Here is a 20,828-nt window from a genome sequence, read left to right on the forward strand (position 1 = left end):
GTCGCCCAGGCTAGAGTGCAGTGGCCCGATCTCGGCTCACTGCAAGCTCCGCCTCCCGGGTTCACGCCATTCTCCTGCGTCAGCCCCTCCCCGCCCCGGTTCTATCAACCGCCACCATGCCCGGTTAGCCAGGATGGTCTCGATCTCCTGACCTCGTGATCTGCCCACCTCGGCCTCCCAAAGTGCTGGGATTACAGGCATAAGCTACCGCGCCCGGCTTTGGTTTTTTTTTTTGTTGTTTTTTTTGTTTTGTTTTTTTGAGACGGAGTCTCGCTCTGTCGCCTAGGCTGGAGTGCAATGGCGCGATCTCCACTCACTGCAACCTCCGCCTCCCGGGTTCAGGCCATTCTCTCCTGCCTCAGCCTCCCGAGTAGCTGGGATTACAGGCTCCCGCCACCATGCCTGGCTAATATTTTGTATTTTTTTAGTAGAGACGGGGGTTTCACGATGTTAGCCAGGATGGTCTCTATCTCCTCATAGAGATAGATAAATCTTTGGCAGAAACTGTACCCCGTAGGCATAGGCTTTATTTATTTATTTGAAACAGGGTCTTACTCTGTCACACAGACTGGAGTGCAGTGGTGCAGTCATAGCTCACTGCAGCCTTGACCTCCCCAGCTCAAGTGATCCTCCTGAGTAGCTGGGACTACAGGCATGTACCATTGCACCCAGCTAATTTTTAATTTTTTTGTAGAGATGGGGTCTGCTGTGTTGCCCAGGTTGGCTTCGAACTCCTGGGCTCAAGCAATCCGCCTGCCTCGGCCTCACAAAGTGCTGGGATTACAGGCGTGAGCTACTATGCCTTGTAGGGGTAGGCTTTTGAAGAGATAGTGATGACCTCTAAATAACCTCTAAGCTTGCATTTTAAAGGTTAACAAAGGAGGAAGACATGATCAATGATGTGTCCATATAACTTTCCCCCCTTGAACAGTATCCAAGTTAGATTATTCCAGTCATCAAGAGAGTCATCATTTTTGATTAGCTAAATTACATGTCAAGCTCTTGGGAATGATTATTGCTATATCTTCTATTTTCTATGATAGGCTATAGCATTAAAGAAATGGAGGGTCGGCCAGGTGTGGTAGCTCATGCCTGTAATCCCAGCACTTTGGGAGGCCAAGGCGGGCTGATCATTTGAGCTCACGAGTTTGAGACCAACCTCAACAACATAGTGAGACCCTGTCTGTACAAAAAACAATAAAAAAAATTATCTAGGTGTGGTGGCATGTGCCTATAGTCTCAGCTTCTTAGGCGCCTGAGGCAAGAGGATCGCTTGAGCCCAAGAGGTCGAGGCTGCAGTGAGCTGTGTTCGTGCCACTGCACTCCAACCTGGGCAACAGAGGAAGTTGCAAAAGTTGCCTAGAGCAGTGGATGGACAATAGACACTGCTAGTGGGGAGGACATAGTTTCCCATATATGCTCAAAGAGTTATGCATAGAAGTGAAATGGATTTTGTGGAGGTAAGACATCTCTTATTTTTATTTCTTTTTATATACACAAAATGACAGACTGAATCCCCATGAAGCCATAGCAGAAAAGAGATATGGCTCACTACAGTGTAATTTTTCTGTTCCTTTTCTTCTTGATTTATCCATATTTAGCATTTAAGATCGAGCACTTCCTTGAAATTCTCCGTTGGCTTGCAGGGCATTTATATTATCCTGGTTTTCTTAGTGTCATTGAAAGCTCTTCCTACTCTCTCCTTACTGAGTTTGGAATGTTTCCTATTTATAGGATATGACTTAGGGATAGAATGGAATCTTTCTGTGAAAAACATGCCTATTAATTACTTCAATTTCTGATTTAAAATATTAAATTATAATGGAATAAATCTATTGTTTCCCATTATATATCATTAACATTACTACAGTTCAAAACCAGTTAGAGTTTTTTGAACCATATTTTGCTTTTTTTTTTTTTTTTGAGAAAGAGTCTCACTCTGTCGCCTAGGCTGGAGTGCAGTGCAGTGGCGTGATCTCAGCTCACTGCAACCTCCACCTCCTGGGTTCAAGCAATTCTCCTGCCTCAGCCTCCTGAGTAGCTTGGGATTACACACGTGTGCCACCATGCCTAGCTAATTTTTGTATTTTTAGTAGAGATGGGGTTTCACCATGTTGGCCAGACTGGTCTTGAACTCCTGAACTCGTGATCTGCCCTCCTTGGCCTCCCAAAGTGCTGGTATTACAGGCGTGAGCCATTGTGCCTGGCCCATATTTTGCTTTTAATTAGCGAAGTTAATATTTCCTACTTAGGAGGAAGAGCTAAGTATTATTTTAAAACAGTACAAAAATAAACAGGTACAAAGGATTATTTAACTTGGATTCCCTTGAAAACAGAATCTGGGGCAGGGGTTAAGTGCTGATATTTAATCTATGAGGTGCAATCTTTGGGCGTGGACATTGACGGGGACACTGTATTGTCCTGCCACTGCTTCATGGTGAGCTCAGAGAGACACAGCTAGTCACTCAGTAGGAGTGCTGGCACAGTCTTTGGGGAAGTCTCTCGACAAACTTTCTGGACAAACTGCCTCAGGGCAGTTTTTGGGAGGAAGGAAAACAAATTCCCATTGGTTACAGTTTGCCCCACAGGGAGTTAACTCCTCCATAATTCCAGGTTGCATCATCCAGCTCCTTTGGTGGTTACTCAGGAAGTCATATCCCTGTGAGGTGTGGCATTTTATCCAAGTCTGAAAGTGAAGGAAAAGCCAGAAACCCTAGGTATGGGCTGGGCATGGTGGCTCACACCTGTAATTCCAGCACTATAGGAGGCCGAGGCTGGCAAATTGTCTTGAGTCCATCAGTTCAACACCAGCCTGGGCAACATGGTGAAACCCCATCTCTACAAAAATTTTTAAAAAGTTAGCTGGGCATGGTGGCACGCGCCTCTAGTCCCTGCTACTCAGGAGGCTGAGGCAGGAGGATGGCTTGAGCCTGGGAGGCAAAGGTTGCAGTGAGGAGAGATCCTGCCACTGTACTCCAGCCTGGGCAAAAAAGTGAGATCCTATCTCAAAAAAAAAAAAAAAAGCCCAGGTATGTTACTCATTGTCCTGCCTGTTCAACCTTGAGGTAGAGCCTGGCACGTTCTAGGAAATGACTGATCAGCCCCAGACATGGCATAACTATGGTCTAGTGAAACTGGTTGGCAGCAGTGGCAGCTAAGGTGGAGCAAGGGCTGTCATCCATTATTTTGTTGCTGTCCTCCCTTAAATTAGCAATGCTGCCTGTATAAGATAAACCTCTTTAACTGAAGGGCTGCATGTAATAGCCACTGAATGGCTAAGCAAAATTAAAAAAAAAAATTTTAAGGCCGGGTGCGGTAGCTCACGCCTGTAATCTCAGCACTTTGGGAGTCCGAGGTGGGCGGATCACGAGGTCAGGAGATGTGAGACCATCCTGGCTAACACAGTGAAACCCTGTCTCTACTAAAAATACAAAAAATTAGCTGGGCGTTGTGGCACGTGCCTGTAGTCCCAGCTACTCAGGAGGCAGAGGCAGGAGAATCGCTTGAACCTGGGAGACGGAGGTTGCAGTGAGCTGGTATCGCGCCACTGCACTCCAGTCTGAACGACAGAGCAAGACTGTCTCCAAAAAACAACAACAACAAAAAATTTAATTGGCAAATAAAATTATATGTACTTATGTACAACATGATGTTTTGAAGTATATTTGCATTGTGGAATGTTTAAATCTAGCTAATTAGTAAATGCATTACCTCACAGTTATTATTTTTGCGGTGAGAGGAATGTTTTGAAAGGTTATGAGAAAGCTCACACGATGGAAGAGAAGGCTGGGTAACCAGACTCATAAACAGAAAACAGGCAGCTTTAGAGTTTTGAGAGCAGAAACTGTCCAAAGTTGTCTTCTAATTAGTGCTATTTAAAAAATGAACTATAGGCTGGGCATGGTGGCTCATGCCTGTAATCCTAGCACTTTGGGAGGCCAAGGCAGGCGGATTAACTGAGTTTAGGAGTTCAAGACCAGTCTGTGCTGGGTGTGGTGGCTCACGCCTGTAATCCCAGCACTTTGGGAGGCCGAGGCGGGCAGGAGTTTGAGACCAGCCTGGCCAACATGGTGAAACCCCGTCTGTACTAAAAATACAAAAATCAGCCGGGTGTGGTGGCGCCTGCCTGTAATCCCAGCTACTTGGGAGGCTGAGGCAGGAGAATTGCTTGAATCCCAGAGGCAGAGGTTACAGTGAACCAAGACTGCGCCATTGCACTCCAGCCTGGGCAACAAGAGCAAAACTCCATCTCAGAAAAAAAAAAAAAAAAAAAAAAAAAGACCAGCCTGGCCAACATGGTGAAACCGTGTCTCTACTGGAAAAAAAAAAAAAAAAAAAAGGCGGGGCGCGGTGGCTCACGCCTGTAATCCCCAGCACTTTGGGAAGCCGAGGCGGGCAGATCACGAGGTCAGGAGATGGAGACCATCCTGGCTTACACGGTGGAACCCTGTCTCTACTAAAAATACAAAAAAATTAGCCGGGCGTGGTGGCGGACACCTGTAGTCCCAGCTACTCGGGAGGCTGAGGCAGGAGAATGGCGAGAACCCGGGAGGCGGAGCTTGCAGTGAGCAGAGATCACACCACTGCACTCCAGCCTGGGTGACAGAGCGAGACTCTGTCTCAAAAAAAAAAAAAAAAAATTAGCTCAGTGTGGCGGCTGTAGTTCTGTAGTCCCAGCTACTCCGGAGGCTGAGGCAGGCAAATCGCTTGAACCTGGCAGGCGGAGGTTGCAGTGAGCCGAGATGCCACTGTACTGCAGCCTGGGTGACATAGGGAGACTGTCTCAAAAAACAAACAAACAAAAAACCCCAAAAAAACCTATAAGCATTACAGCTTGCTTGCATCATTCTCCTCAAGATTGAAAATCCCAGGAGAAAGAGTCTGGTTGGCCAAGCCTAAATCAAATGTCCACCCTCTGGGGTGACAAAATAACCCGTAAGGACCAGGATTTTTTTCTCCTCAAGCCTATGTACAATGGAGAGAAAAACTCAAGGAAAACTGTGTGCAATTAGAAAGGGGAAACTGATGTGGTATTAACAAGATGTCCATTATAATTCACCCTTTAGCTGTTCAGCATTCAAGAATTTTTTTCTCATGTACTTTCAGAAATACTAGTATAATGCAGTTATTCTTCATAAGTTTCTCACCCCCTCTTCTGAGGGAGACAACCCAGTCTCATTATTTGCTGCATCACAATCAAGTCCAGGATATGTGGGTGATGTAGATTTCTGCTTTAGCTTCAGCTTAACTGTGTTAGATCAAGTCCTAGAAGCAGAGCCTAAGCCAGGGATTTTTGTGCAATTGATTCACTTCGAGAGTGCTCTCAGTTGAAGCAGAATGAGGAAAGGAGCACAGGGCAGGGAAAATTGGTCAAACCATGATGCAGTCTCAGCAGTGTCAGCCTGATCCCGAGTTCCGGAGTCTGAACTATACACAGAATTGGTACCAATTTGAGACACAAAGTATGAATAAATGATCTGAAGGCCCATTCCAAGTGAGATCACCTCCACCTAGAATTTATGGTTTGATAGCGTTAGTCTTAACTCTCCTGTTTCTTGGGAATTCCAGGGTCTGTAAATTCCTAGATATGCCTTGTGAGTTTTCTCATAAATTCCCATTCCCACTGATAGCAGAAAAAACTGGTCTTCATTTATTTGAGACGGAGTTTTTCTCGTTGCCCAGGCTAGAGTGCAGTGGCACGATCTCGGCTCACTGCAACCTCCGCCTCCCAGATTCAAGCAATTCTCCTGCCTCAGCCTCCTGAGCAGCTGGGATTACAGGTGTGCGCCAAAGCTAATATAACTGGCACTCAATTCAGTGGTCTCTCCTTGACTATCTCGCCTTGGCTTTCACTGGTACTGCAAATCTTTGGTATTCTGCCATCTGTGTCCAGCCACTAGCTGGGCTCTTTATCTTACAGCTGCTACTATGCAGTAACCCTATCTTTCACCATAATGACCCCATCACAAGTCCCATTGGTTCTCAAGTGATGTCCCTCTTACGACATCTGGGAATCAAAGGAAAATTCTGTGGGGTGTTTGTGTCTGTAATCTCAGATCATCTCTGTGCCAAACATTGTGTATCTCTTGGTCTTCTGTGCTTTCTATCCCATGTGGTCATAGGAACACTTTGCAGGGTTTCAAATTAGAAGTGAGGCTAGTGCCTTGTTTTTGCGCTTTTGGCGTCCTTTTCAACCCATCTGGAGTTTCTGCTCTCTCATTAATCATCTCCCACTGCTCTTGCCCCAGGCTGAAATATAGGAAGGTCTCTGGGGATGGCCTGAGCCAGGAGCCGAGATAGCACCACTGCACTCCAACCTGGGCGACACAGCCAGACCACCTTAAAAAAAAAAAAAAGTTCTTCTCCTTTTTTTGGTTCTCTTTAACATAAAAACTTACTGGATTGAGACAGGGTCTGTCACCCAGGCTGTAGTGCAGTAGTGCCATCAAGGTTCACTGCAGCCTCCACTTCCAGGGCTCAGGCGATCCTCCCACCTCAAGCCTCCTAACTGGGACTACAGGTATGCGCCACCATGCTTGGCTAATTTTTTGTAGAGATGGGGTTTCACCATATTGCCCAGGCTGTCTCAAACTCTTGGGCTCAAGCCATCTGTCCACCTTGGCCCCCAAAATGCTGGGGTTACAAGTGTGAGCCACTGCATGAGGCTAATTAAATTTACTTCGAATCACAGCAATCTGAAGCAATTCATTACCTAATTCACGTGGAACGATAGTAATTGAGTACTAAAAAACCTTAAAACTAATGAAAGGGCTTTTTAAAAGGAAATTTTGCTGTTTGGTTTTTCTTTGCTATTAGATCAGATTTAGTATTTTACATTATATGTCTCAGTACAATAAAAGGCAAACAAAATTTGAATTAATAGGGAAAGGTTTTAAATTCTTCAGATAACTAGTACAACTTGGTTTCTGTCTGTTGGCATTTTGGTAATTAACTTACAAAAAGTTAGGCTAAATTTTTGAAACTAAGCATTATGCACCAGTAACTTCTTACAAAATTGTCTCAATATTCCATTTAATTAGAGATCTTATGTTCACTTCTCCCACCCTTTGTGAAAATTCTCCCAACCCGTCCCGATTCTAACCCAAATTTTAAATACCATTTACCAATCAATAGCAGTGGCAATGCAAAAGGCCCCTCTCCCTCCCAAAGCTGTATATCAAAGATATCAATACCAGATATTCTTCAATCCATTAAGTCTTCAGTAGAATGATGTGTTTAAGGTCTGAAATTATTGTAAAATGCAAAAGTGAAAACATTTGCAGCTAATGGTCCATGTGTTACATAACTCATTTACAGGTAACAGATAAAAGCTTTGGAAGCCAGTGTTCTCTCCAGGGATGCTTTCCTCCAGTAGGATTAACAATTTGACTAAAGTGTCCTTGTCATTTTTCTTTAGGGGTAAGGGCTCATTTCACCCTGAGCAACCCCAACTCACCCACACTGGGGAAACCATACCACAGGTAGCATTCACTAGTTTTAAGTAATATTTTGACATTTATTTTATGTTCTTCGTTAATCAAAAGATCACTCTACACCCCTCCCCAAACTAAATGTCACTCAACTCTACTTCCCTTAAAAGACATTATTCTGTTCATACTATTAATACTTACATGAATTCTAGAACTGCCCAACTGTTACTTTTATTATACACAAGCCTCTGACCTAAATTCAATAATTACCTTCATGACTCCTTTCCTATATAGTTGTTCATCTGTTTTGAGGCAGGAGGATTGCTTGTGCCCAGAAGATGGAGGTTGCAGTGAGCCAAGATTATGCCACTGCACTCCAGCCTGGGAAAAACAGCAAGACACTGTCTCAAAAAACAAAACAAAACAAAAAGTTTTCAAGCTTTCTGGACAGCTGGAGGTTAGTAAGTAGTATTTCAGGAATATGAGCCGGGAACCATACTCTGCAGTTATTTTACATTATCTCCGATATTCTCAAACATCAAACTAAAGCTATTTTAGAGAAAGGAACCAAGTAACTCACTCAAAATTTCTCACAGGTAATGAGGAAAGCTCTGGCTGACTACAAGAAAAAAAAAATTGGATGACTAGGCTCTCATTTTGCTAAATTACCACTTTAATAAATTATGAGCCCAACTACCACCCCTGCCAGCTTTCACTTATAAATGCTAGAAAAACACTTTACACAGAAAAATATATAAGATTACTATATTTCCTTTTAAGAGGAACGTTTCAACAAATTTTACAGGTGTCAATCAACCCTTGTTCAAATTGGGCACACATCAAATCTAGCATCATGGGTGTTTTATTTATTTGGAAGTGAATTTTAACTGTCAATACAAATGCCAAGATACTACACAAAACATCCACAGGAACTTTTTTCATCTTTTTTTTTGAATTGTACACAAACATTTCCTACATAATCCAACATACAACAGAGAAATGGTACATCTTTTTCTTTCAATTTGCATACAATGGAAAAACAAGTATATATATATTTTACAAAGTTTAACTAATAAGACACTAGAGCAAATTGACAGTTTAAGTCTATAGGTGAGAAATTATCTAATAAAAATAATCAATTTTTTCAGCATTAGTCACTTCCATAACCAAGTGTTATTCTGATTAATAAAACTTGCTGCCAATCAGAATTCTGGTATATACTCATACCATTACTCAACTTGTAGTACTGCTCCCCACCTTAGTTCTTCACAACTAACATAGAAAATTGTTGAAAAGTAGGGGCAAGCATTTGCAAAAACAAACAAAAAATCCCCAGCTTATTATAAGCATGAATATGTATGATGGAATTTCTTCCCAGCAATAGACTTCCAAACCATCAAGAAATCACCAGAACTAAGTTTGCCAAGTTATTTTGCCTATGTCCAACAAGAGATGCACTTATATGTCCAACAGAGGAGCTGAAAATTAAACTTAGTGTTTAGTTTGGGGGTGGGTTGGGAAATTCAGCCACCATTTTAAAATGACTGTCTTAAAAAAAAAATGACCACCAAAAATAGGTTCACTAAATTTATTTTAAAAATCATAAAACGTTTCTTACAAAAGAGCATTACATTCCGCACACTGCTCTGAACAGATGCCAGGGACATGTGGACTATTGTTACTTTTCCTCCCTGTCCCACCCCCCAAATGTTACAGTGACCACAAAGCAAGGTGTTCACAATAATTACATGGGGGGAATTTTTTAAACCACCAACAATAACGAAAAATAAAATCCACTCACTCTGCTGCTGTTTCAAAATTTCAATGTTAGTTTTTGCACGCCCTTCCCCCCCCCAACCCTGTTTGTAAGGAACTAAAACATTACATCTGGTGAACAGCAAAGATTTCACTACACCTCAAATGCAGAACACCTATGAAGCAGAGGAATGTTGGCTTTTTAAACAGAAGCAGATAAAAAAAAAAAGATGCAGGACTCCTTCAGTTCTTCACTAGTCTTAGAAAAACTTTCCAGAATACTGCTTCACACTATAAAAAAGAAAAAATATCTTGCATTAGAATCCTTCAACATCTGCATACTGCTTCACACTATAAAAGAAAAGAAAAAAAAGTGCGAATTAGAATTTTTGCTCGTAACATCTTAATCAACATCAAGACAATTGCAATGCTAAATTAAAATGATAAACATGTCCATTACAATTAGAAGAGTTCAAAAACCATTAGCAATTACAAATTAAAGCAATGTTAAGTGTCAAGAAAAATGAGGAGTAGTAAATCGGACATTAGTAGAACAGAATTAAGAAAACGGAATTGAAAGTTGTTAATATTTGGTAGAAAAGACAAAGAATGCTAGTAAGGTGTGAAATGCTGCATTTTACAGCACCAATCATTTGTCCTGTAGAGGCATGGCCTGTGCCATATGGCAGACTGTGATTTGTTGTCGATTTAGTTATCTAAAAACAACAAAATCACTAGTCTTCCACACAGAACTAGGCCAACATCCAATGAATCTTCTATATTTTCTACAGGCTCTGTACAATTTTGTAACAAGTGGTTTTGGCAGCAGTTTTCACCAGAGAAATGAGAAGTTTGCTTGGTTAAGGCTTCTTCCAGCAAGATTAGTATTGAATGTCTTCGTTTTTAGTAAGAAAGCAGAAGAAAATTAAGGCAAACTATTAGAATGTTTAGAAGTTAGGTCCCCAAAAGGTTGAGACACCATGGCTTCTAAAAGAAAAAAATCAATTGAGAAGAAAAGCTTTTTAAAGGTTTTAGTATGTATAAGCTAACACAAAGCTAAACTTAAACTGACCTGTTCTGCAGCAAATACTGTGCATTCTGTATCTGGTCCTGTGTTCCTGTAATGGTAATGATCCGATCTTCGGATCCTTCTAAAGGCTCATCAATTTTGATCGAAGCTCCCGACTCATGACGGATTTGTTTAATCCGCTGACCACCTTTGCCAATAATAGATCCAGCCAACTGAAAAGATTTTTTAAAAGTATGTGTTTACGATATACTTTTTAACATTTACTACCTATATTTTCAAGGAGCATGAAGTTATTAATTTTATTCATTCAGACTCTTAACTGATTATCTAACGCTCCCTAAACCTGTCAAGGTTTGAGTTATAATGTATTTATGTCACACTTACTAATGTTTCCCTTAGTTAGTTAAGGGCTCAAAACCCACTTAACTACTTTTATTAATAGCACTGATTACTTGACAAGACTCAAACAGCTGAAAACCCAGCTCACTAAAGTCCATTAACATAACCTCAATCCTAAATGTGTATTTTTGTTAAAACTTTCTGAATTAAAAAATATACAGAAAGGAGAAATAATCATAAAAGTGATAAAATGTTCCTGGTAGTATTAAAGATACTTACATCTTTGGGAATAGTTACTTGTGTAGTAATAATAGGTCCACCAAGATCACCATATGAGCCACGACCCCCTGCATAGGAATAATCTGATTTAAATAATGAGCAGTAAGTTCATTTAAAAAGTATGAAATTAATGTTTGACTTCACAAAGGAGAGAACTTACCATATCCGGAGCCACCCTAAAAACAGAAAGAAAAAAATAGAAAATTACTTTGCCGTTGTAATTATTACCGGTACTTTAAAAAAATTCATTTAATAAAATGGAGTCTTGCTATGTTGCCCAGGCTGGTCTCAAACTCTCAGGCTCAAGTGATTCTCCTGCCTCAGACTCTTTTGTAGTTGGGATTATGAGTGAGCACCACTGCACCCAGCTTCACTATTCAAGTATTTTAATACTCATAAAATCCCTCTTCAGGAAACCAAAGTCCTCCTGTATCCTATTTTCAGTAAGTATCCTCAGGGGAATAAAAAACTTACTGGAGAGCAGGTAAGCATCTTAAATTATCACTGATATACACACGAACAACTATGATACTCAACCTGTGGTTCATAAGCCATCTGCCATTCTGATGGGCTCCATGTATCTATTGCAGAGTCCCAAGTTTCATCAGCACTGAAACCAACCTGTTAGAGATAAAAACATTAACATGAACCCGCATTGTATTTTGTTATAGAGCTGTTTTTAATATGCCTAATTTGCATGTTACATTAAAACAAGAGGGTACATATATAGGCAGCAATTATGTAATCGAGGGGAACAAAGCTCAATAAAGTCGTAATCCTCCAGCAGCAAATAACAGAATTATTTAACTAGTAATCCAAACAAAATTTACTTGTAAGAAAAACTTTTTAATCACTATAACCTTCAACAAAACGTGAACTACATTGTGACAACCCTCACATACCCAACACACTGGTAATAAACCAAAGTTCTTACCATGCCGTCGTAACGGTCTCCAGGTCTCCCTCTTCTGTCATAGGCCATGAGGTCTCTGCAAGCATAGTACTTGTTGTAATCTAAACGTTGTTTACATGCCACACATATCAAATCAAAGTCTACCTTGTCTACCACTAAGTGCAGCCTCTCGCAGGTTAATAATTCATAGATGGGGGGAAAAAACAAACAAACAAAAAAAACAACTTACCCCCCTCTAGGTGGTGGTGGTGGAGGAAGAGGAAGATTCCGAGCTCTGCTACCACCCCGGCCGCCTCGTCCGGGAGGAGGAGGAGGTGGTCCTCGACGAGGGCTCATATCATCATAATCTCTTCTAGATGGAGGCATGGGACGCCCACCCCGACCAGGAGGCATTCTGTCAAAACCACCTCTTCCCCGCATGGGAAATCCCACTGGGCGTCCGCGACGGTCATCAAACATCATTGTAAAACCACCATAATCATAGGTTTCATCGTAAAAATTGGGATCATAAGGCTGTGCACGTCCTTTGATGGGAGACTAAAAACAGAGATGGAACAAACTTACAGACTGAAGAAAAAGAGTCCTGCTTCATACCAATCCTTCTAACATCATCATCATCAAACAAAATATAAGAGCCTTTCCCCCATCAGGAGGTACTAGAGACAGAAACAGGAATTATGTCAACGCTAAAAGTAGCAAAGTAAAGATTCCAAAGAAATCCAATACTTTTGGCAAATGCTAAACAAAAGTGAGTTCTATTGCCTGTACAGGGAGAAGTAAGAGCTTGCTCTTACACTTAGATCGTAAGAAACCACAAAGCCCTCCCATTTTACACATGACAAACTACAATGCACATTTCACAACAAGAGTTGAAGAGATCAGTCTTGGCAAGCCTGTAATCCATACTGAGGCACCTGAGATAGGAAGCCCTGCAGCGTAGTTACAAAGACACAAGCAACACTATAGGAAATTCATTCAAAGGCTCAAAGGCTATAGAAATACCACCAACAAATTACCACTCTCCACTTTTTCAAAACCATTTTTAAATTAAAGTGATGGCTGAAGCCAGGTGATAGAAAATTGCTAGGGAAAGGGCAAATGAAGACTATTAGACTAAATGCTCTGAAGCTACTTTTGCAGAAGGTTATCACTTTGTTTCATAAAATTAAATGTAAACAAAAAGTGTTCCGAAGTACCTCAGATATAAGATCAAGGATGATCTTTATGCACTCTACAACCCTATCGGGTTTTCCTCCAATAAGAACAACTCTGTCAGTGGAATGAGGACAGCATTCCTGGAAAAGCTTGATGGTGGTTTGAGTGTTCTGTAGTAAGATCATAAAAAAAAAATAATAATTAGAAGAAAATTAGCTTTCCTAGGTTCAGTGAAAATTGCATTTGAATTCAACAATTAACCCCCCACAATATAAAAACTTCATTAATTATCACAGGGCTTTGCAATGGTATAAAAATTTTGACAAAATAACATGTCTAGCAGTGCCAGACATTTTTTGTCATTTGTGATAAGCAATCTTTGGAGGGAACTGAGAGGGGAAGCAAGAGAAGCTCACAGAAACAAGTCTATATGAAAATTTACTTTCCAGCAAAGAATACAGCAGAATTTTTTTTTTTTTTACCTCTCGAAGTTCTTTGATTTTAGCACCTTTGACCCCAATAATTCCTCCTGCTAGACTCTGATGAATCAACAGCCTCAACTCGCAGTCAAAGTCACTTCCTTTATAGTGTTGGTACTGTGGAGGGAGAATTATAAAATTTTAGTCTCAAATCAACAATTCCCCAATACACACTTATCTGCTATAAGCATAACAATAATATACTGTTGCAGTGAGCAACCTGAATTTATATTTCAATAACTTTACCAGTTATGTGCTTATTATCCTCAATAGCCAGGCCCAAAAAGGACATTCTGCACCACCTTAAAAAACTATTTTATTTTCAGGTCCTGCAACACCATACCCACACTGCAGCCATTTAGCATGTCGCTGTTACCACAAAATTATTATTAACATTCAAATAACACCATAATAAAAATGACTGCAAAGCACTTTGCAAATGTAGTTAATTCCCACTGCAGCATGGAGCAGGGTCAACAGTGAGTTGTAAGACCATTCATGTATCATGTTTTTAAGCCTTTTTCTATAGAGATGGGAAAAGCACACTATGTTAAAAATATAATCGATCCTATGGGCCAGGCTCCATACTTCAGTGGGGTTCAATGGCACTATGACATACATTTAAGCATTCCACAGCATCAGATTCGAGCGGGAGCTGGCTGGTTGCAGTGGGTGATGGCAACTGCAGGCCCTGAAAGTAGAAAAATAAGAGTAATAGGTTAAGTGTCTAGCGTGATCAGGCTATTGTCGCATATATTGGTAAAGCTACTACAACATATTTTAAATCTATATTATTAAATAAGAAACTGCTTTATTAAGACGATTCAAAACATAAAATACTTTTCTCTATATACACCTAGTGAATTATGTAGTCTTAAAATCCTAACTAAATCTAACTAATTCTCCTTTTCAACATATTCCCACAGATATTCTAATTTTAAAAATCTTTCTGATAACTAAAGCCCATAAAATACATACTAAACCCATGAAAGCACATGACCACAGGTAAGTTCACATTTACTCCAGGAGTGGCCAGCCTGTTTTTTTTTTTTTTTAAAAAAAAACAAATTACGCATGTACAAAATTATGTAGCAGGTTAAGATACTGCTACAAACTGTCATATCCATTGTCTCTCCACCTCCCCCATCATACCCCAATACAACATACTTTAAACATTCCCCCCTCATATTGTCAAATACATTTTTTAAAAAATGAGCCTACCTCTTCCAAGGTAGGGATGATTTTCTTCAGAATTTCTCCAATTGTTTCAATATCAGCACTGATACTCAATATGCTGTCAAACACCACAAATACCAGATAGTACAAAAAAGGCGGAAAAGAAAAATGAGTTTTGTTTGTCACCAAATCATACAAACTTTTACAGAGATGTAACACATGATTATTTAATATTCCCCATTTAAAGTAGCCTATTTATAGATTTCTCACATGCATTTTGTTTTATACCCAATACAGACATGATAACAATATTAGGAGACTTGCAGAGAGACAGAGAGAATGGGCTTTTGGAAGGGCTCAGATTAAGTGGGCAATAAACTGACCAGAACTGAAGCAGAGTTGAATATTTATGTTCCCCGCCACCACTAAGTTAAGGATACCCTCGCTGTTACATTGGTAAAACTGGCACACCTTCTCTTAGGCAAAGTGGGGGAATATGCAAGTGGTGAACATTGTATCTGGAGTAAGGTTATGAATACCAGTTAGAAATTAGATCACTAATGGGCTCTGCAAGAAAACAAATACAAATGCAAGACAAAACAAAGACAACACAAATGAGAAGTGAAGGAAAGTGAACCAGAGTTAGCATTTCATCAGAAAAAATTATGAACAGGCAATGTTGGGAAGCAAGGTGGGCCACAAAGACAGAGCGAGAGACTATTTTGGTAACAATTTGATTTACAATGCGGCAAATATGCAACACTTGAAGCTGTGCTCCTTCCATCGAAATAAAATTAGTGGATCGTTTGGGTGGGCAACTCACGGTAAAAGTTCAGTGACAAAAAGACTTAATGGGGAAAATAAGACAGAAACTTGAAAAACAATACACCGTCTAAAGGGGATACTATTTAATTATATAAAAGGCAGGTAATAAAATACATTTCTCTCTTTCTAATCAGGCAGTGAGGCATAAACTGTTGGGACATACCGCTCGGGGCCACTGCTGTCTGGGACTGAAACACTGGCATTGTACTGCATTGGTCATTGGCGTTCGTGGATGTTGGCATTGGGCATGGGCATTCAATCAGAAGTTGTCAAGTATGGTACCCGTTTGGCAACGAGCACATTTTTGGGCATAGCCAACCAGGGTTTTCACATGGGCGTTCAGGGGCGGATGGGCCAACGTCATGGTGGGCAACGCAGGGGTAAGTCGATCCAGTACATGGGCAACGGAGATATATGGCCAAAAAAACAAGGAGAGGGAAAAGGGGGAAAAGCAATAAATTTTAATTTAATACAAACTATACTCATACTCTCAATGAAACAAGCTTAAGTTGTTCTGAAGACTAACACAATAATGGACTTCTCTAAATCTGACTGTGGCTTAACATTAAGGACCTCAAATGATGGTTCTAGCCTTTTTTATTTTTTAAGAAAAACAAACGATGTTTCAGTAGCAGGCTGGCTCATGAGGGTAGACACAAAACCTGACTCAAAGTTTACTGAAATTCTTGAGGAAATGGGGAAATTAATAACCCAGATAATTATACAGAACATCTGGATTAAGAGGAGAGAGGTTTATAAAAGACAAAACAAAAATTCCCACACCACCAAAAACCCTAACTAATAAGACTGGTTTGGTTTTCTGGAGGTTTTGAAACGCATTCCTAGATCCTAACAGGCAAGTTTGTAAAATTTTAAACAAATTTTCAAGTTCAGTTTACAGTAATCAAGAGGAACATACAAAGATCTGCGACCAAGAGAGAAATGAAATACTGTCAAATAAGTACTCGACACAAAGTTATTTGCCTCATTTTTAGCAAGAAAAACATTAAGAAATGTGTACACTATGAGAAAAAAAATTTAGAAATTTTGGTGTAGCCAAGTCCTATAAATGTGCTCACTTCTGGCACTGCCAACATTTAATGTGTCTAATCACAAGAGTCAACCCACTGTAAAATGAAGACTCAAACAAATCATAGGCATTGACGAACAGTTTTCCCAATTATAAGATTAAGTGCCTACTCTATTCTTTACCCATATTTAAATCATGCAACCTCAACATTAAATTCTTTGTGCTCCATGTGCAAGCTGTTAAAGAACAGATGGACATTTTTCTTCCCAAAGAAAACAAAAAAATTTTTCTGGATTTAACCAGCCACCTGCAATGGTTTTCAGTAATACTGTAATTGATTCACACACAGGAAATGGTGCAATCAAGGATTTTTACACTTTGTCGCTATTTCTAATTAAGATGTTATCTTGCTTGATGAAGTGAATAATTTGGTGGACTCTTATTAAAATGTGAAGAGGTTTAAAAGAAACCACCCCCCCACCCTGCTCAATCTGGGCTTTTGTTAAAACAGGAATGGATAACTTCGAAATCAATTCTGTAATAATGAATTATTACAAATGTCTTTGTAGCTAAACTATGAAATGATTTCTAGGATGTAAATCTTTAAATTTCTATAGACATATAAACTGAAGCTGCTTGTGTAGTAGTTTAAACTCTTAATACTTACGTCTGTACGGAGAGCCTTAATATTCTTGCCTCCTTTTCCAATCACTGCCCCAGCATTCTGGAGAAGATACAAAGACAAAAAATTATTTTGCCTTTCCCTAAAATTAATGGCTACCTACGCTCTTAGATTTTGCTAAAAAATCCTCTAACCTGTTTGTTTTAAGAATAAAAATCTATTTGGGGTTGTAAAAACGACCAGGCCAAAACCAAACCAAAAAATCAAAATATAATTCTAAGTGCTGTGAGGACTAGATAGTTTGGAGTACTCAATGTCAGAAATAACACCAAGTATAAAATAAAACTAAGCACAGATTTTATAGCACCCTTTGGTAAAGTAAGTCAATTAATTTAGTATTAGTAGGTACCTTCATATTGTGACCTGTGATCAAACAATAAACTGCCAACCAAGCAGTTTCCTAAGGAGTCCACACATAATTAAGATTTAATCTATTAACACTTTAAGAATCACACTCTCCTCCTAGTTTGACCTGTAGTGGCGGTTCACTACAGCAAAGGCTTTAATCTTAACTATTAGTGGAATAAGAAAACCACCAGAGCCTTCGAGTCTGTTTAGAAAGAACCAAATGTTTTATATTCTTCAATCTGTAAAACTTTGACTTTCTAGAAAGCCAAACCAGACCTTAATTTCTACCTGAGTATGAACCACCTTCAAATTTTCAAGAGTAAAATTTATACCTTGCTCTGAAGCAGAATGCGTAATTCAACCATCTCATCAGTGTTTCTAGATCTTTTAAATGCTTGTTCCTCTTCCATATCTTCTGCAGGGCGTTTACCTAAAAATTAACAGTTCAGATTTCAAAGAAAGCAGCGAAGTCTCCAAAGTAACTCCATTCTGTTTCAAGAGACTTGTTGCTAATCTTAGGCATGTTTTGAAAAGACCAAAGGCATTGCTACAGACTTGAACGTTATGCTTCCATCTAGTAAAATGCACCAAACACAAAATACTGCGACAAAATACTTCAAAGGATTTGAAATCCCAAAATGCAAGAAAAATTCTTTATATGCAAATCAGTTACTTCTACTTCATAAATAAAAGCTAAGATGTAACTACTGATAAATCGCAGAATTAAAATTACCTAAGCAGTAATACCAAAAATTCACCACACACTCCTAAGGCAATAATTAACAGAAAAAGGCAATTTATTAACAGGATAAAAAAATACTGTTAAAACTAAAATTTCTTCTCACCAAATTCACCATTGGTTTCAGTGTTAGGGAAGGTTTCTTCTGGCTGTTCAGTTTCCATATTCTTTTATTAAACTGGCACACCAATCTGTGGAAAAATAAAGCAGCTAGTACATTTGGCTTATTGGAAAGCAAGCTGTAAAAAAAAAAAAAAAAAAAAAAAAAAAAAAAAAAAGACATTGCTTCTAGAACGTACCAGTTATTATATATCCTTGCAGAGCAGAACTGAAGCGTTCTGGGTCGGACCAACAACTGACACCCCAGTGCTGCAGTAGCCTATAAGAACCAACACAAATCAGTTTTGCTTTTGTTTATTCTTATTACTGAATATTTGTTTCCGATCACAGTGAACACTGATTTGAACCCAAAAAACCAGCTGTTTCTAAAACTTGATTCTTCATTTTAGGGTTTCACAATTCAAATGACTGCCTAAAAAATACAAAATTCAAGGGAGCCTGGTTTCATTTTTTGCTAAGTTAGAACAATAACTTTTAGCCACTGGATTAAGTCCCACCACAGCAATGAATTGTTTCATACGGCACATTCCCAAAAGCCTGAAAAGATAAATGTCATCCACAAAGCATACATTTATGAAAAGTTACAATGCATCTTATTCACTGGAAAAACTAATTTTATATTAAAACTTCCAATTGCTTTTCTATTTCTTTCGACTCATGCTTGAAGCGATCTTATGTGACATCTCTAAAGTTTACAAATACAACGGCAATTGCGAACACATCCAACAACCAGAACAATCTACCGGAGGGATAAATCCAAACATCTAATATAGGACCAGACCCAAACTATCACACTACCAGTCTATTATTAATCAGCGAAACAAATGGAGCCCTTGAAAACTAACAGTCACTAGCGGATTATTTTAAATTAGGCTTAAGAGAGTACAACACGACAATCACGCCTGTAACACGAAAACTAAAGTGTCTACGTGCCAAAACGGTCGATAGGACTGCAAACAGCCTTTTTAAGCTTCCCTCTTGTCGGGACTAGGAGTTGACAAGCGGCCTCTACTAGAAGGTTGGCTAGACAGCAAAGAGCCAACAAGCGAGGCACATTTATGCCTCCCATTCTCCCATACCGTTGGTCGACTTATTGCTCTCCTAACGACAACTGAAACGACATCCTTCCGGCCCAGCAAGCAATTTCTGAGGTGTGGTGGGAGAAGATTTGGATAAGAAAGTTTAAGCAAAAACAGCAGGGCTTATCTGTAAGAATAACGTTGCCGCGTGCCGTTCACCCTTCGGGTCCTGCAGTCACTAGTCCCCAGGCCTCAAAAATCCGCTAAGTATGTGCTCGACTGGCCGAGCGCCAACGCGCCCTCCCCTCCCCGCCTCCCGGTACCGAGATCAGAAACAGCCGGGTAACAGGACGGGAAAAAGCGAAAGTCGACAGCAGAACCACCGCACCTCTCCTCACCCGGATCCGACAGGAAATGGCGGCCCGCGTAATGGCGACTACGTGCTACTAGGCGGAGCCGAGCGCCGACCCCCTCCCCCACCCACCACGCGGTCCCGAGGTCTCATCCCCCGCATCCTCCCCCCACTGCCCGAGACAAAGCCGTCGAGGCAGCCCTGACCGTTCCATCCCCGCCGCTCCAGCTCCGACCCCGGGCCGGGAGACCCAAGGTGAGGCGGGGCTCACACAAAGAGAGCGGCGGCGCGACCTTCTCCCCGCACCGGCCTCCCTTCCTCCACGAGGTTCCTAGTTCCCAGTGCCACATAGCTCCAGCTCATCCTAGAGATACATGCCTCACGAATCCCCAAGTCTCTAGGACCACAACGCGGACTGCGGATACACGCTCAGGGAAATGGCGGAGGTGGGGGAGGGGACACCGGGCAACGTTCCCACTCGGAGAAGCGGCCAAACACCAAAGCGGCTCCCAGGACGCCTCCCTCAAGCGGAAAAACTGGGCTCCGACCCTCACCTCCACGAGCCGCTCCCCCAACCCTGCTCCTCACCGCGCGAGACTGCCGTCCCTCCGCTGCCGCGCCGCCTCAGCCGGTCGGAGCTAGACAGAAAACGAGCGCAGGCTCCCCTCCCCCGCCTTCTCGCGTCCTCCCCGCCGTCGCGCCCTATTGGCTGCCAGGGCTTCAGCGATGGTGCGAGGACGAAGCGATTGGCCCGAGGCCACGTCAATCAAGGCGACGGAGGAGGCGACAACCCCGCCTCCCGCCAGCGCCTCCCTTCGGGCTGGGAGGCCACTAAGGGCTCGAGAAAACCCGGGCTTGGGAAAAGTCAACGCAGCCTTCCAGGGAGCCCCAACCCTTACCCGAATCAGCAATACCCAAGCTCCAATAACTCCAATTACCTATAGGCCGCGAACAAGTGGGACACAGGCAAGACGTCGAGGTCGGTGCAGCAGAGAAACAGAGGATAATGGCGTCTGCAGTGCTGTCGCCTGGAGCGCCCTCCTCCTTTCTCGTTCGCGCACTCACTAGCTGGGGGGAGGGGCGGCTAGGGGGCTAACCTCTCGCGAGATCTAACAACTGCCTAGTTCACGCGCACAGGGAGGGGGCGGGGAAGGGGC

General features: G+C 41.2%; 1 protein-coding gene and 1 non-coding gene across 33 annotated transcripts; both read right to left on the minus strand.

Moving 5' to 3' along the window:
• Positions 1 to 8,276: 8,276 nt before the first annotated feature.
• On the minus strand, positions 8,277 to 20,743 carry HNRNPK (heterogeneous nuclear ribonucleoprotein K). Of its 32 annotated transcripts, none has more exons than XM_055350867.2 (17): positions 20,610 to 20,743; positions 18,480 to 18,559; positions 18,287 to 18,371; positions 17,774 to 17,871; positions 17,079 to 17,135; positions 15,545 to 15,588; positions 14,602 to 14,674; positions 14,000 to 14,071; positions 13,384 to 13,497; positions 12,943 to 13,071; positions 11,976 to 12,283; positions 11,768 to 11,822; positions 11,371 to 11,454; positions 10,994 to 11,009; positions 10,834 to 10,901; positions 10,258 to 10,427; positions 8,277 to 9,536 (listed from the first exon to the last, which is right to left on the minus strand). In XM_055350867.2, the coding sequence occupies exons 3-17, from the start codon at positions 18,342 to 18,344 to the stop codon at positions 9,503 to 9,505; spliced, it is 1,380 nt and encodes a 459-aa protein (XP_055206842.1). In that variant the 5' UTR covers positions 18,345 to 18,371; positions 18,480 to 18,559; positions 20,610 to 20,743; the 3' UTR covers positions 8,277 to 9,502. The 32 variants fall into 32 exon arrangements, with proteins under 32 accessions (XP_055206842.1, XP_004048236.1, XP_004048234.1 ...); XM_004048188.4 differs by having other exon boundaries at positions 8,277 to 9,476; positions 10,834 to 10,916; XM_004048186.5 differs by having other exon boundaries at positions 10,834 to 10,916.
• MIR7-1 (microRNA mir-7-1) lies at positions 9,844 to 9,953 on the minus strand. Its single transcript, NR_106241.1, has one exon. It is a non-coding gene; the product is annotated as a microRNA mir-7-1 (primary transcript).
• Positions 20,744 to 20,828: the final 85 nt, after the last annotated feature.

The sequence above is a fragment of the Gorilla gorilla genome, chromosome 13, assembly GCF_029281585.2.
Source record: "Gorilla gorilla gorilla isolate KB3781 chromosome 13, NHGRI_mGorGor1-v2.1_pri, whole genome shotgun sequence".
In the NCBI taxonomy this organism is placed as follows: Eukaryota; Metazoa; Chordata; class Mammalia; order Primates; family Hominidae; genus Gorilla; species Gorilla gorilla.